Here is a 16,532-nt window from a genome sequence, read left to right on the forward strand (position 1 = left end):
GCTATGCCAGCAGGACCACCATGCCAGCTTCACCAGTGTGTCTGTGCATTCCCAGCTTCAGAGTACGTTGCCCTAGCCTGTACATGGAAGCTATAGCGATGCTGGTGCTGGGGGGGAGGGGAGGCTCTGCTCCACCACCACAGCCGCTGCTGGTGTAGCCTTCAGGATTTTTGTTGTGTAGCCCCAAGGCCCCTGTGATTTGCCCCTCTCCGGACCTTCATACATACTGCCCTCTTATACAGATATACCACCTACTACTTTGTCTCTACTTTCTCATGCAAATCAAAATGCCCGAGAAAGCATTTATTTTGCTTTAGAAAGGAAGAATGGAGTGCCAAGTCAAGTCTCAATCCTAAATAAATTTACCTCTAAAGTGAGCTTAATTTTCTCTTTTGAAAGGAGTGGATTCAGTTTACCTTCTTTTTATATGACAGTAAGCTTAATATCAGCAAATCACTTAAAAAACAAAGTTTTATGTGGTAATTTGAGCTACCACATGGAAAACACACTCGTGCAAATCTCCCCCAAATCTCAAGTGCTGCTGATTCACTTCTGGCTTTAAATCTTGCCAACTACTTATTCAGAACTGCTGGTCTCCCTATCAGAGGGGGGGCTGAACTGCAGTGTGTTCTGTGAGACAGGAAGCATGCATTCAATCTGCAAACAAAACCTTCAAGAGGCTTCACAAAAGGCCTGAACAAAGGAAGAATGATTTGTGTTTTAACATCTGCAAGTTGCTTTGTACCTGGTCAATCCAAGTGAGGGCAGGATGATAACCATAAACACCAGGAAAAAATAACACTTGTGCATTGTGATCTGATTCTCATTTGACCTAAAAGGGAAAAACAACAACAACACATATTTATCCCACCATATTTATCCCATGGGGAGAGACAATCAGCAACGTAACAGGAGCTAGGTTAGAATTTTGTAGTAAAACTCCCGAAATCTACTAAAGCAACCTGATAAAAACATCCTCAGATTCAGCAATAAATATCACAGAATGTCACTGAAACACACTATGAGGTTTTGATGAGGACTTTGCATTTTTCTTTTTTTGGTTTTTGTTTAGATTAGTTTGTTTTTTCTTGTATTGTATAATGAAAAGCCTTAATAAAATCTGATTTAAATAAAGCAGCATACAGTGGTACCTCGGGTTACATACGCTTCAGGTTACATACGCTTCAGGTTACAGACTCCGCTAACTCTGAAATGCTTCAGGTTAAGAACTTTGCTTCAGGATGAGAACAGAAATCGTGCTCCGGCGGCGCGGCAGCAGCAGGAGGCCCCATTATCTAAAGTGGTGCTTCAGATTAAGAACACTTTCAGGTTAAGTACGGACCTCTGGAACGAATTAAGTACTTAACCCCAGGTACCACTGTACATTGTGTGTGGCATAATGGTTATAGTGTTGGAATAGGACCTTGGAGGCCAGGGTTCAAATCCCTACTCAGCCATGAAGCTCACTGAATGACCAGGGGCCAATCACTGTCTCTCAGCCTAACCTACCTCACAGGGTTGTTGTGATGAAATAGGGAGGAGGAGGAGAAACATGTACACCACCTTGAGATAAAGGCAGTGTAGCAATGTAATAAATAACAACAATAACAACAACAATAATGAGAGTTACAAACCCTTTTACTCCAATATGAATAAATAAAATAAAGCATTGGGTTCTTCTAGGGTTTACCAGGTTTTTTCTTTTAACTTAGGAAACCATGCTATTAAAACAACCAGATAAAAGGATTCCCAGATTCAGCAATGAATTTTACAGCCAGGTAGATCCCCAGAGAAACTCTGAAAATGCGTAATGCAACAAAATCTAACCCCTGGGGTTTGTTTCCATCATAAAACCATTTTAAAAGTTGGGGGTGTAAGGATATGAGTTACCTCGTCCAGTGCGATTCGAAGAAAGCAGAGTAGTACACGATGAAAGGCAGGAAGACTGAGAAAGCCCAGAGCAGCAGCGTGGGGAAGAACTGGGTGACAATAGGATTCTGGGAAATGATATAGACAGGAGGAATAATATTACTTAATACTTTTACTGAGAATCCAGCAGCTTCTCTCTCTGCCGCACCCTGGGAAACAGGACTAAAAGCATACAACTTCTCCTTGATAGTGCATAGCCTGGGTTCCCCTCTCATTGCTGCTAATTCAGTCACTGACCGTAAGTGCGGCTTGGGGAAAAACAATGCCACATCAAAGGCAAAAAAAGGATGAATGGCTGTTCTGTGCTGGGAGATTTCTGCCACAGCTCCTTTTCTAAACCAGAGGATCACCTGTGTCATTCTTCCTTCAGTGCAACAACCTATTCAGTAGCGGGATGCATTTGAAGATCAAAGATGAAGATGGCAAGTACCATAGCACAGAGCACACAGCAGTCTGGCTCCCCTGCGCAGAGCAGTGCTAAAGGCTCCACTATCAGGACATTAGGCAGAGATTTTATTCCCTGTCCAATGCATTCACAGGTAAATGCTTCTCTTTTGGGGGTGGAGGGGCATGGAATGGGCAAGCCCTGAAAAGCAGGGAGTGGGAATGTTACCCTCCCCATAGCTGGGCTCTAGTACCAATAAGGAAGAACCCCACAGGGATGGCAGTGCGCACCTTGAGGCTCTCCACAGGCCGCGTGACGTTGAACATGTCCATGGTGTTGACAATGATGGCGGGCGTGGTGAGGAAGAAGAGGAGGATGAAGAGGCAGATGTTGAGCACGACAAATCGCACCCACCACGAAGCACCGCTGACGGATAAGTTCTCCCTACAAAAAAGAAAGCATGAGGAGCATGCGGAGTGCAGGGAAGGCAGCCGGCCAAGAGGTGACAGCAGCTGCCGTCAACCTGATGCCTTCCAGATGTGTTAAGACTACAACTCCCATCAGCCCCAGCCAGCACGACTGCAGACTGAAGCACATGGAGGGCACCAGGTTAGTGTAGGCAGACTTAAGAAGTTCCCATCTCATAATAACACTCTTGCCCTCACTTTTGGGGTTTAGGACTTCTGCATAAATCTTAATATCTAACTAGGAATATACTGATTGTGCACAAAGTGTTTGCAGTTGTTTGCAACATGCTGGCTGCTGAAATTAGTGATTGTTTTAAAAAGGTAACACTGGCTTGAGGATTATTTGTTTTGTGGATGACCAAACAGTGGCACACTGTACCCACAAAAGTATGGTGTTTGCTGGATAATGCAGATGTTTGGAAGCATCTATAGATGAATACTCACTTCAACCAGATAGGTCTGCTAGGTGGCCAAGGAGAAGGGCCATAACTCAAGTGGTGTAGCATCTGCTTTTCATGCAAAAGATCCAAGCTTCAATCTCTGGTGTCTCCAGGTAAGGTTAGGAGAAACTCCCAGTCAGTATAGACAAACTGAGCTAGATGGACTCAGTATAAGGCAGCTTTCTTTGGTCCTTGCGGAAGCTGCAAAAATCCTGTCAATATCCTCGAGAACAGTTTCTACACCACCTTTGTGTAGTGTATTAACTGCAGTCAGCAGATGGTGCTATTGTTTCACCCAGTTCTTCCACAAGCAATGATACAAAAACAGTTAAGATTCTAAGGTGCAGTAAGAAATCAATTGCGGTATACGCTTTTGTGGGCTCGAGTCCAGTTCATCAGTTGCGTGCGGTGTAAACCCTAGTTGCAGGTATATCTACACATGGAAGGGCAGTAAGCAGTGAGATCAGAGGGAAATAAAATGCAAAAATTACAGACAGACCTCACTGCTTACAATTCTCCAATCAACTATGTATATACATGCACTTGAGGATTATTCTTCATGCCACTGGTGAACTGGAATGTGGTCTGTAAAAGCTAATGCTGCAATAAATTGGTTAGTCTTTTGGGCACCACAAAACTGTTGTTTTTGTTGCAACGCAGAGTAACATAACTTTTCCTGTGGAAATATATTAAAAAGTCTGCCTTCTGCCACATGAATGTGTCTGAATACTAAGGTTCTCCTCTATGATTGTGTACATATCACACATTCAAAGCACATTTCATTGTGAACTGCCCTGAGATCTATGGGTAGAGGGTGGTGGTACAACAACAACAACAACAACAACAACAACAACAACAACAACAACAACAACTTTGTTGCTCAAAGAATTCTGGGTATTGCAGTTTGGGAAGGCTTGCTGGGAATTTTAACTCTGAGGAATGAAGTGCAGTGCCCTGAGGGGGGAAATGTGCTTTGAAGGCATAGTTGTACTCAGCCAAATCTCCCTGAGGCACTGGCTCTGGGGTAGCTCAGGACTCCATGGCTGCCATAATGAGCATGGGGCTGTCCCAAATGTCATCGGCCCAACGCATGTGGCAGGCTACACTCTGAACCTTGTTTTCTCAACTGGGTAGGAAGAAGGCGATCCGAAAGTGGGAGATACTGACATCAGTCCCTTATCATGGTCAGATCACTTCCTGCTGAGATTAGGCTTTTGGCACCTTTTACCCTCTGCAGGGGTCTGCCCTTGGAGTCTAATGGATCCACCTATAGCTTACCAGAGCATAGATTACAGAAGTTAGGCTATTCTCATTTTGTATTTTTATGTTGTGAACTGCCCTGTGATCTTCAGATGAAGGGTGGTATACGGATGTAATAAATAATAATAAACAATAATTTCCCTAGGGATTCATTTCAGCATGTAATGTTAGTTGCCTCGATTACTGTTTTATCAATTTTGCTGAATTTTTATGTAGTGAATTTTTAACAGTGGCTACAAAAAAGCACCAGAATAACCAGACACTCTCTGGACTCACCAGCATCTTTCAACATCAGTGCCCAAAGGAACATTTACATCTCTCTCTCTTTTCTGCCTGATGTCACTGCCCAGGCCAGCCTCCCGTAACCTGATGCTGAGCTGGATGGGGCTGACAGATGTTTTCTAAAACATATTGGGGGCATTAGGCTGGAGAAGGCTGGCCTAGGGTTTAAAGCGGTGGATTTGCTGGTCTTGAAACACCCAAAAGTATAACACGGACTCTTAAAATTTCAACATGTTAAACTTGCTCCTTGCCTTGATGCTCCCTTGAAAACCAAGATGGCAGAAGCATGGGAACTTACCAGATGATGTCGTTGGGAGCGGGGGCATAGCTGACCCCCCAGCAATGGGATTTCACCACTGTGGTAACAGAAGATTGTTGTGGATGCTTGCGACACCAGACACGGCTGTAATCCTTCAGAATACTGGGGGGGAGAAGAGGCAACAGCTGGAGGAGGGTGGTCCAATACCACTCCCATACAGAATGTAGCTCCATTTTGGACAAAAGGGCTGGGGCTTCTTGGTAGTGGCGCCCACCCTGTGGAACACCCTCCCACCAGATGCCAAGGAAATAAACAACTATCTGACATTTAGAAGACATCTGAAGGCAGCCCTGTTTAGGGAAGTTTTTTAATGTTTGATGTTTTATTGTGTTCTTAATATCCTGTTGGAAGCCACCCAGAGTAGATGGGGAGGCCCGGCCAGATGGGCAGGGTATAAGTAATAAATGATGATGATGATGATGATGATGATGCAGAAGGTCCCAGGTTCAATCCCTGGCATCTCCAATAGGGTTGGGAGAGATCACTGCCCCAAACCCTGGAAAACAGCACCCAATCAGTCAATACTGAGTCAGATGGGCCAATGTTTGACTCTGCATAAGGCAGTTTCCTATATTCCTAATGTTCCCCTTGGAGATAATCCTTTCTGACCTCAAATACGGTGCAAGTTAAGACGTTCAGTGTGAACAAACTCCTAGAGAAATTAGTAGTAGCAGGGAATACTCACGTGGCTGTCATCCTCTCATCCTGAAATGTGACAAAAGCCATGTCGAGGCGTTTTAGCGCAATCCGGCTTCGCTCTGCATTAAATTCATCTGTCAATTTCTCTTCTAGCTCCCCATAGTATTGCTCCGCATCTACCTAGCAGGGAGAAAAGGAAGCATGCTCAGTTATTGGTTCTGCTTTGAAATGCCTGTGAGAGTAAATGCAGAATGAAGTTATCATCTTCTGTCTTCACGCATTCTCTGAAAGGCTGCATTCACCGGCTGCTTCCTGAAACTCCAACTACCGCACAATTATTTTTTTTGTGAGTCAGCAAGAATGATATATACTGGTTTAATCTAGGCATTTTCCATCACCAATGTAAACTGATTATACTTGCTGTAATGAGGTGGAGTAAAAGTCCAAGGCCAGACTCCGCAATAAAATTGGTACCAAGCAAACATTCATCAGCTGCCAAATTCTAGCCCAGGAGTTGCAACTGGAGTGAATCAGCTGTCACAGGAAGGTGTGTGCATGCAAGTGAGAGAGATTAACTGCGTCATTCCAGCCCTTTCAGGCAGACACTACTTGAAAAAGAACAGCAATAACTATGTCAAGGAGACTATGGTCTCAGTTGGAATAACAGCTGCCAGCTGCCAGACAGTATTCCAGCAAGGCCTCTAGATGGTGCAAGCTGAAGCACGTCTTCCGAGATGACGTAGAACCGTGAAACAGTTTGTAACAGTTTCAGCCCAAGCCCTGCCTTTAGTCCCAGCCTGAAATATTGGGCCCATTTTTAATTTTCACTACCTTATGTGCCTTTCTCTATATCTCTCTCCCTCAGACACACTGCCTATGGATATTCTAATGATCCCCGCTTCTGTCCCAATCTGAAATGCTGGACCCATTTTTAACCTCATGTATCCATTTCTCTATAAATTATTGTCTTCACTGCGCTTTCTCTCAGTGCTCAAACAATCCCCTTTAGTCCTAATCTGAAACATTGGGCCTTAAAAAATAAATAAATTCCCTCATGTGTCTGTCTTTATAAAATCCTTTCTTTATCTCCTATGTTCTGAACACAGAGGAAGAGAGACACAAACAAGCCTCCTCACACATTTACAAAATGTGCATGCAGAATGGGGGAAAGAGTGCCACTGGTGTGGCCCATCTCTGACTTGGGCTTAACAAAATTCTGGGTCCCAATTCACCAGGTGAAGGCCAGTTGTGTAGCAGACCAATTTCAGCTCTGTCATGAACTGGGTCTAGGGGGCAGGCAAGTGCTCAAGAAAAACACACACACTCCCATTTCCAAGTTTTTCTCCCCTGTCACTGGGTGACATTTCCCTGAGGCTGCGTAAGAAAGACCTGTGTGCCCCGAGGGAAGGCAGAAGCTAGGAGACTTGGGCCAGGGGGCACTAACCATCAGCTCCGGACAGAACCATCAAGAGGTCTGAGAGAACTGTTGGAGCAAGGCCTTTCCCCCACCACCTTCCCTGGGGCTGCTCAAGAAAGGCCTGTGCAGCCTGAGGGAAGGCAGGAATGAGGGAACACAAGCCAGGGAGCTTGTTGCCATCAGCTCTTGGAGAGGCCTGTGTGGCCTGAGATGACTCTGTCAGTCACTCTGCGTTTTATAACATGCATTTGTTTTCATATTTTAAAACTACAAATCATGTTTGGGCGCCTTGGCGAAAAGGTGGTTTCTAGGGAGATGCAGGGATACGCATACCCCTAAATATTTTGTGAATCTAATGGAAGAAACTAATTTTTTTTTTAATTTTTAGTTTCTTCTCTAGCACGGTGAATCATCAGTTCCGTTGAATAGCATGGTGACTGGTCAGTTTCGTTGTTACCACCTCCAATGGCAGCTTCATTTCCTGAGTCTCAGATGGAAGTGAGCGTTTAAAATGTGAAGCAGTGTGGAATGCGGATGTGTGGTGTTTTACTGTCAGCTGTGTAATATGAGGTAATGCATGTTCTTTGTACTTTTGTCCATTTATTTTTCCCAATTTGAACTATAAAATGGAGATTTTCTTGAGTCAAAATGAGAGCACCCCTAAACATTTTTTTTAAAAAGCACTGTATAAAAGCAATCACTCAATCAAACTTGGAAATTGTCTCTAGCTTAGCTTGGTAGCAAGCAGACTAACAAATCAACAGGGTAATGGACAATCATAAATGCCCACGGTCAGTTTCATGTGCCGGCCCTGAATTTCACTCTGTACCTCTTCAAAGCCGCAACTATGGCAACAGAATATCCGTGAGCAGGGGTGGATCTTGATCATGATTTTCCCCTCCTTCTGAGCCTTGGTGGTGAAGTAAAGCCTCCCCTTCATTGCCTTGCGTCTGCCAGCAAAAACGAAGCAGAGCAGAAAGTTAACGAGGCTGCCCATTGAATCATTGTGTTCAGAATTACCGTACTGTTCTGTGTATAACCCGCCCCCATGTATAAGACAACCCCTATTTTGGGGGGGGGGGGATTGCCCAAAGTTGTTGAGCAGGTCAATCACACGGCCAATTGCCTCTGACAATCTCGTGCTGGCTGCTGCCACCAACTGCCCACCCACCCACTGCTATCGGTGTATAAGACTCACAATTTTTGCCCATCATTTTGAAGGATAAAATATTGTCTTATACATGGAAAAATGCAGTAAGTGTATTTCCATGCATGCACAACTGTGATTGCTTTGCTTAAGTTTGAGGTTTTCGGATTCCGTACAGCAGGGGTGGGGGACCTTTTTCATCACAAGGGCCAAATTCCCTTCTAGGCAACCTTCTGAGGGCCACATGGCAGTGGTGAGTGGGGACAAAAGTGGGCAGAAAAACAGGTGTAAACGTTGCCTTCGTACAGCATTCTAGTGTCTCCACACCCATACATGCTCCATCCAGACAAGCAAAAGAGGCATAAAATAGTTCAGGGACACTTTCCAACCAGGCCAGTGAGGAGTGTGGACTGGGGGCAGTTCTCAGGGTCAGATAAAGAGGACTGGGAGGCCGCATTTAACCTCTGGGTCTGAGGTTTCCCACCCCTGCATTACAGAATTACATCCTCAGAACCTCATCTGTGATGTTCCTAGGAAATAACGTTGCAGTGCAGCTCTTGACATTTACATATTTATTTAAATATGCAGACAAAATACTTGTTTAAATAGGTATTAAGGTGTGTGGCCTGGATCCTTTGGCTCTGTGAATGGGAACCTCCATTCATGGAAGAACTGCACTCACAGAAGAAACCCTGTCATGACCTCAAATCTCCTTTCATTCACGGAGTAAAAAGTTGTAATTTGAGGCAGTGTATTTGGAGACATATCTTGAGAGGAATTTATTTAAAACTGCAGATTAAAATGTGAGGCCTGAATGGAATTATGGGTAAAAATGGTATGTTTAAGTGACACAGACCAGAAAGGGGTCTGCCCTTTAACTGTTTCCATTCCAGCTGGTCATTGTAAGTACTATTCAACATTAAGAACTGACATGTGAGTTTGCTTTCCCCCCCTCTTTCTTCCCTGTTCCTTTCCCCTCATGCGCTGTGCCTTTTCGATTGTAAACCTGATGGCAGAGACCATCTTGTTTTTATCAAAGGTACACCACTCTGGGAGCCTAAGTGTTCTAAGTAAAATAATAAATAAAATGCAGCAAATAATTGCCAAGATGCAAGTCTTTGTCATGTTAAAAGGATCAGACACAAGCTTCTCCCTTGTGTCTTGCAAAGTGCCTGAAGCAATTCTCAAGGCGGGGTGAGAACAATCTTGCTGAAAGGTGCTTGCTACTGCACTGTAAAATTGATATCAGGATATCTGCTTGATAGAATCCAAGGGGTTTAGAAAAATCCAGGTCTCAGCAGAAAAACAACACACCCACCTCTCTGAATCCAACTTCATCAGTGTGCGAACATCAGAACAGAACTGGACACCAGTCACTGTGCAGCTTGGGTAAGCCTCACTGTTGAGAAGAGAAAATCAAGATATTTAAGGAACATGCTCACCTGTGAAAAGGAAGTGATGGAGCTTGATCAGTCCTGCCCATCCCATCCCTGGCGTCACAAGGGAACGGAGACTGGGCTGGTGCCATAAAATACAGAATATGTCTTTAAAAAGCTGTTGTAGCAGCAATTGGTTAAAAATGAGACATTACCTTATGGATGTATTTATTTTATTTTTGTATATTTATGTCCCACATTTCACCCATCTTGGGACCCAAGATGTTGTATAAGTGGTACCCAGGCAGTCTCCCATCCACCTTCAGTGAGTGACTATTACTAGCTAGAGAAGAAAGGGGAGAGGGAGGGTTGTGTTATGAGGTATGGGTATCAGCTTATAGTTGCACTTACTGGAAATGTTTGATGACTAAGGAGGGATCCATAATATCTTTGGGAATCCTGGTAACCATCAGGGTCCGGGCCACCTTAGGGAGAAGAAAAGAAGAGAGTCCCTGAAAAAAGGAGACACCGAGAGCAACAGGACCAGACTACTCCCATCCTGCAAATAAGCAGGGTATCCAGCATTCTGTACAGATAAAGCTTAATTCTGAAATTTTGCCAAGGCATTAAGAGACTATGCAAAGGGATAAGCTGTTAAACACATATTTATGCTGCTTTATTTTATGGGTTTCTTTCTTTAGTATTTTTTTTTATACTTATTGTAGGCCACTCAAATAATTTTGTTATAGGATGGCATGAAAATTAAAATAAAAGAAACCCAAGAGGGAGTTCTCATTTTTGGTCCACAGCTCTCATTAAGGACACAGACACCAGACTCCAAAATTCCCCAACAGTGGATGGTGACCTGACTGAAAAATACTGGGATCCATTCTCTCTTTTGAATTCAATTAACCTTCCCACTTGCAGCTAATTCATAACATTAATAAAGATGTAAAAAATTATTGTTTATATAGGAGTCTTTCCTACATAAGACGCTTGCCTCATTGGTCTTCTGAGCAATTTGCGAAAGGCCACCTAGTAAATTAAGTTTACAGCTGGCTTGGGATTTCAACCCGCCTCCTTCCAGAGCAAAATCCAACATTCTAACCATACCAGTGTGAACTTCTTGAAACCAGCTTTGGACCCAAGGATCTCCCTTAGTAAAGGTCAATGAAAACACCTCATTGCCCAGAGTTTCTCTGAAAGGGCAGAAGGGGAAGGCATGAATGGGGCCACTGTATTTCTTACCTTCTCATTCTCTTTGTATTCAAGTTGGATGGAGTGATGAGCCATGCAGAGCACAGTGATGATGAAATAGAGGAGGGCAAAGATGCTGTGCAGCCACAGGAGACGGTCACTACAGGAGACAAAAGGAAATACATTTTTTCCAAAAGGGATCTTGGCCAGAAGATAAGGAAGCTGCAACTGTTTCTTGAGGAACACCTAGAATCCCTCATTATGGGAAGTAGGCAACAAGTTCCACCCTCACATAACAATATCACAGTTTCATGGAGAGAGGGCTAGCCCAGAAGTACCCCAAATTACCCCTGCGTCTTTACACACGCAAAAAGCTTCCCAATAGTTGTAAAAGAAGGAACCAAGTAGAACCTTAGTTTCTGGATCTTTTTTCTCTACGCATTGAGATCATCACAGAGTCATGCATGTTGGGGATGGAAATATGGGGAACAGGTCAAAGACCAGCAGTAGACAAGAAGGTAGAAAATTGCACAGTGCGTAAAAACAGTGACCCTGAATTTGTTGCCATGAGGTTGTTGTTGTTGTTGTTTAGTCATTTAGTCGTGTCCGACTCTTCGTGACCCCATGGACCAGAGCACGCCAGACACTCCTGTCTTCCACTGCCTCCCGCAGTTTGGTCAGACTCATGTTTGTAGCTTCGAGAACACTGTCCAGCCATCTTGTCCTCTGTTGTCCCCTTCTCCTTGTGCCCTCCATCTTTCCCAACATCAGGGTCTTTTCCAGGGAGTCTTCTCTTCTCATGAGGTGGCCAAAGTATTGGAGCCTCAGCTTCACGATCTGTCCTTCCAGTGAGCACTCAGGGCTGATTTCCTTAAGAATGGATAGGTTTGATCTTCTTGCAGTCCATGGGACTCTCAAGAGTCTCCTCCAGCACCATAATTCAAAAGCATCAATTCTTCGGCGATCAGCCTTCTTGATGGTCCAGCTCTCACTTCCATACATCACTACTGGGAAAACCATAGCTTTTACTATACGGACCTTTGTTGGCAAGGTGATGTCTCTACTTTTTAAGATGCTGTCTAGGTTGGTCATTGCTTTCCTCCCAAGAAGCAGGCATCTCTTAATTTTGTGGCTGCTGTCACCATCTGCAGTGATCATGGAGCCCAAGAAAGTAAAATCTCTCACTGCCTCCATTTCTTCCCCTTCTATTTGCCAGGAGGTGATGGGACCAGTGGCCATGATCTTCGTTTTTTTGATGTTGAGCTTCAGACCATATTTTGCGCTCTCCTCTTTCACCCTCAATAAAAGGTTCTTTAATTCCTCCTCACTTTCTACCATCAAGGTTGTGTCATCTGCATATCTGAGGTTGTTGATATTTCTTCCAGCAATCTTAATTCCGGCTAGGGATTCATCCAGCCCAGCCTTTCGCATGATGAATTCTGCATATAAGTTAAATAAACAGGGAGACAAAATACAGCCTTGTCGTACTCCTTTCCCAATTTTGAACCAATCAGTTGTTCCATATCCAGTTCTAACTGTAGCTTCTTGTCCCACATAGAGATTTCTCAGGAGACAGATGAGGTGATCAGGCATTCCCATTTCTTTAAGAACTTGCCACAGTTTGCTGTGGTTGACACAGTCAAAGGCTTTTGCATAGTCAATGAAGCAGAAGTAGATGTCTTTCTGGAACTCTCTAGCTTTCTCCATAATCCAGCGCATGTTTGCAATTTGGTCTCTGGTTCCTCTGCCTCTTCTAAATCCAGCTTGCACTTCTGGGAGTTCTCGGTCCACATACTGCTTGAGCCTTCCTTGTAGAATTTTAAGCATAACCTTGCTAGCATGTGAAATGAGTGCAATTGTGCGGTAGTTGGAGCATTCTTTAGCACTGCCCTTCTTTGGGATTGGGATGTAGACTGATCTTCTCCAGTCCTCTGGCCACTGCTGAGTTTTCCAAACTTGCTGGCATATTGAGTGGACAGTGGTGCCTCGCAAGACGAAATTAATCCGTTCCGTGAGGCTCTTCGTATAGCGGTTTTTTCGTCTTGCGAGGCAAGCCCATTGACAGCTTAGCGGATTAGCGGCTTTTAGCGATCAGCTGTTAAGCGGCTTATCAGCGGATCAGCTGATAAGCGGCTTAGGAAAAGGGGGGGGGAGGGGAAAAAACCCGCAGGAACTCGCAAGACATTTTCGTCTTGCGAAGCAAGCCCATAGGGAAATTCGTTTTGCGAAGCGCCTCCAAAACGGAAAACCCTTTCGTCTAGCGGGTTTTCCGTCTTGAGAGGCATTCGTCTTGCGGGGCACCACTGTAGCACCTTAACAGCATCATCTTTTAAAATTTTAAATAGTTCAGCTGGAATACCATCACTTCCACTGGCCTTGTTATTTGCAGTGCTTTCTAAGGCCCATTTGACTTCACTCTCCAGGATGTCTGGCTCAAGGTCAGCAACCACACTACCTGGGGTGTACGAGACATCCATATCTTTCTGGTATAATTCCTCTGTGTATTCCTGACAGTAAGAGCTGTTCGACAGTGGAATTTGCTGCCAAGGAGTGTGGTGGAGTCTCCTTCTTTGGAGGTCTTTAAGCAGAGGCTTGACAACCATATGTCAGGAGTGCTCTGATGGTGTTTCCTGCTTGGCAGGAGGTTGGACTCGATGACCCTTGTGGTCTCTTCCAACTCTATGATTCTATTCTTGCCACCTCTTCTTGATGTCTTCCTGCTTCTGTTAGGTCCTTACCACTTTTGTCCTTTATTATGGTAATCTTTGAACGAAATGTTCCTTTCATATCTCCAATTTTCTTGAACAGATCTCTGGTTCTTCCCATTTTGTTGTTTTCCTCTATTTCTTTGCATTGCTCGTTTAAGAAGGCCTTCTTGTCTCTCCTTGCTATTTTTTGGAAATCTGCACTCAATTTCCTGTATCTTTCTCTATCTCCCTCACATTTTGCTTGCCTTCTTTCCCCCACTATTTGTAAGGCCTCATTGGACAGCCACTTTGCTTTCTTGCATTTCCTTTTCATTGGGATGGTTTTCGTTGCTGCCTCCTGTATAATGTTGCGAGCCTCCATCCATAGTTCTTCAGGCACTCTGTCCAGCAAATCTAAATCCTTAAACCTGTTCCTCACTTCCACTGTGTATTCATAAGGGATTTGATTTAGATTGTATCTTACCGGCCCAGTGGTTTTTCCTACTTTCTTCAGTTTAAGCCTGAATTTTGCTATAAGAAGCTGATGATCTGAGCCACAGTCAGCTCCAGGTCTTGTTTTTTTGCTGACTGTATAGAGCTTCTCCATCTTTGGCTGCAGAGAATATAATCAATCTGATTTCGATGCTGCCCATCTGGTGATGTCCACGTGTAGAGTCGTCTCTTGTGTTGTTGGAAAAGCGTGTTTGTGATGACCAGCTTGTTCTCTTGACAGAACTCTATTAGCCTTTGCCCTGCTTCGTTTTGCTCTCCAAGGCCAAACTTGCCAGTTGTTCCTTTTATCTCTTGATTCCCTACTTTAGCATTCCAATCCCCTATAATGAGAAGAACATCCTTCTCTGGTGTCACTTCAATAAGGTGTTGTAAGTCTTCATAGAATTGGTCAATTTCAGTTTCTTCAGCACCAGTAGTTGGTGCATAAACTTGGATTACTGTTATGTTAAAAGGTCTGCCTTGGATTCGTATCGAGATCATTCTATCATTTTTGAGATTGCATCCCAGTACAGCTTTTGCCACTCTTTTGTTGACTATGATGGCCACTCCATTTCTTTTGCGGGTTTCTTGCCCACAGTAGTAGATATGATGGTCATCCGAACTGATTTCGCCCATTCCCGTCCATTTTAGTTCACTGATGCCCAGGATGTCAATATTTATTCTTGCCATCTCACTTTTGACCACATCCAACTTACCCAGGTTCATGGTTCTTACATTCCAGGTTCCTATGCAATATTTTTCTTTACAGCATTGGACTTTACTTTCACTTCCAGGCATATCCGCAACTGAGCGTCCTTTTGGCTTTGGCCCAGCCGCTTCATCAGCTCTGGATCTACTTGTACTTGTCCTCCGCTCTTCCCCAGTAGCATGTTGGACGCCTTCCGACCTGAGGGGCTCATCTTTCAGCGTCATAACTTTTATATGCCTGTTGTCTTTGTCCATGGAGTTTTCTTGGCAGGGATACTGGAGTGGCTTGCCGGTTCCTCCTCCAGGTGGATCACGTTTGGTCAAAACTCTCCACTATGACCTGTTCATCTTGGGTGCCCTGCTTGGCATAGTTCATAGCTTCTCTGAGTTCTTCAAGCCCCTTCGCCACGGCAAGGCAGTGATCCATGAAGGGGCCATGAGGTTGTAGCAATGTTCAAAAGAATTCTTGCAGCCAGTGACCAACCCTGGCAGATTTGATATTATTCCCTCCCCCCCCCCCCATATTTGCTTTGCTGTGGAGGATAAAAACATTTCCTGTTTGTGGCTTCCACCTAAATACTTATTGCTCATACCAACTGCACAGACCAGGTACATACATGGGTACACATGCATAGGGTAAAGGTAAATGACCCCTGGTCCAGTCAAATTCAACTATGGGGTGTGGCGCTCAACTCCGCTTTCAGGCCGAGGGAGCCAGCGTTTGTCCACAGACAACTTTCTGGGTCATGTGGCCAGCATGACTAAACCGCTTCTGGTGCAACAGAACGCTGTGATGAGTGCCAGAGCGCATGGAAACACTGTTTACCTTCCTGCCACAGCAGTACCTATTTATCTACTTGCTTTTGAATTGCTAGGTTGGCAGATGCTGTGACAGAGCAACGAGAGCTCACCCTGTTGCGTGGATTCGAACTGCCGACCTTACAATCGGCAAGCCCAAAAGGCTCAGTGGTTTAGACCACAGCGGCCACCTTACCACATGCATACACACACAGGGATTATAATGTCAAGAAAAATGGATCCAGGACATGCTGATGAAGGACTCTTGGTTTGTAAATGGTCCTCATTTGTTCCCAACGGTCATCACTACAAGCAGCAAAAACAACAGAACTCTGAGGAAAAGAAATCACGTACTCTTTGGGGACATTCGCAATTGTGGTTCGGCCAAAATTAGCTGGATGCTTCCCTGAGAGAGAGAGAGAGAGAGAGAGAGAGAGATATGAGTTGTCACAGACACCAGAGGGCACTGTCACAAGAGGTGCCTTTAAAGAAATCCCCTCATTTCCACAGCCATGCCTCCAACATTATGCAAACAGCAGCATTTTGGGGCTCTTAGTACAAGGATGGTGACAAGGGTCCCTCAGGCCTTGGGTCCGAATGCAGCTCTGTCGCCACACACCACTAACTACATTGTGGGAGAGCAACTGGAGGGGTTTCTGTGCCCTGCCCTGGCGCAGTCTACGTACCCAAGAGATCCCCAGAGAAGTTGACAGGGAGGACCACAGCCACTGAGAGCACGCAGATGATCAGAAGGAGCACCAAGACATGCCGCTGGAAGGAGAGGTAGGTGGTGGCATCGATTCCACACTTACTTTGGATTTCCTCATCCCTTAAGAGAGAGAGAGAGAGAGAGATATAAAGGCATGTCAGCACAGAGCCACAAAATCCCATCTGTTTCCCCTCCTTTCCTTTCTTGAGAGAAAGAAAACATCAAAACAACAGAGATAATCACATTCTCAGGTCCAATGCAAAATGGACAACTAAGCAGT

General features: G+C 44.6%; 1 protein-coding gene and 1 long non-coding RNA gene across 7 annotated transcripts in view; one reads left to right on the top strand and one right to left on the bottom strand.

Moving 5' to 3' along the window:
• The window catches only part of TMEM63C (transmembrane protein 63C), a 51,154-nt gene that overhangs the window by 11,837 nt on the left and 22,785 nt on the right, over positions 1–16,532 (bottom strand). For all 5 annotated transcript variants that reach the window (XM_081859913.1, XM_081859912.1, XM_081859915.1 and 2 more), the window contains 11 exons: positions 16,230–16,372; positions 15,898–15,949; positions 10,910–11,018; positions 10,073–10,146; positions 9,604–9,684; positions 7,968–8,088; positions 5,768–5,901; positions 5,062–5,184; positions 2,605–2,758; positions 1,891–1,997; positions 746–832 (listed from right to left, as the gene is read on the bottom strand). In XM_081859913.1, coding sequence (XP_081716039.1) covers positions 746–832; positions 1,891–1,997; positions 2,605–2,758; positions 5,062–5,184; positions 5,768–5,901; positions 7,968–8,088; positions 9,604–9,684; positions 10,073–10,146; positions 10,910–11,018; positions 15,898–15,949; positions 16,230–16,372 — 1,185 coding nt within the window. The remainder of the gene's footprint in view (positions 1–745; positions 833–1,890; positions 1,998–2,604; positions 2,759–5,061; positions 5,185–5,767; positions 5,902–7,967; positions 8,089–9,603; positions 9,685–10,072; positions 10,147–10,909; positions 11,019–15,897; positions 15,950–16,229; positions 16,373–16,532) is intronic.
• LOC309345034 lies at positions 5,910–9,658 on the top strand. 2 transcript variants are annotated; one of them, XR_014157976.1, is made up of 3 exons: positions 5,910–7,438; positions 7,527–7,708; positions 9,551–9,658. It is a non-coding gene; the product is annotated as an uncharacterized lncRNA (long non-coding RNA). The 2 variants fall into 2 exon arrangements; XR_014157977.1 differs by having other exon boundaries at positions 5,910–7,193.

The sequence above is a fragment of the Podarcis erhardii genome, assembly GCF_964252035.2.
Source record: "Podarcis erhardii genome assembly, chromosome: 1".
Lineage (NCBI taxonomy): Eukaryota > Metazoa > Chordata > Lepidosauria > Squamata > Lacertidae > Podarcis > Podarcis erhardii.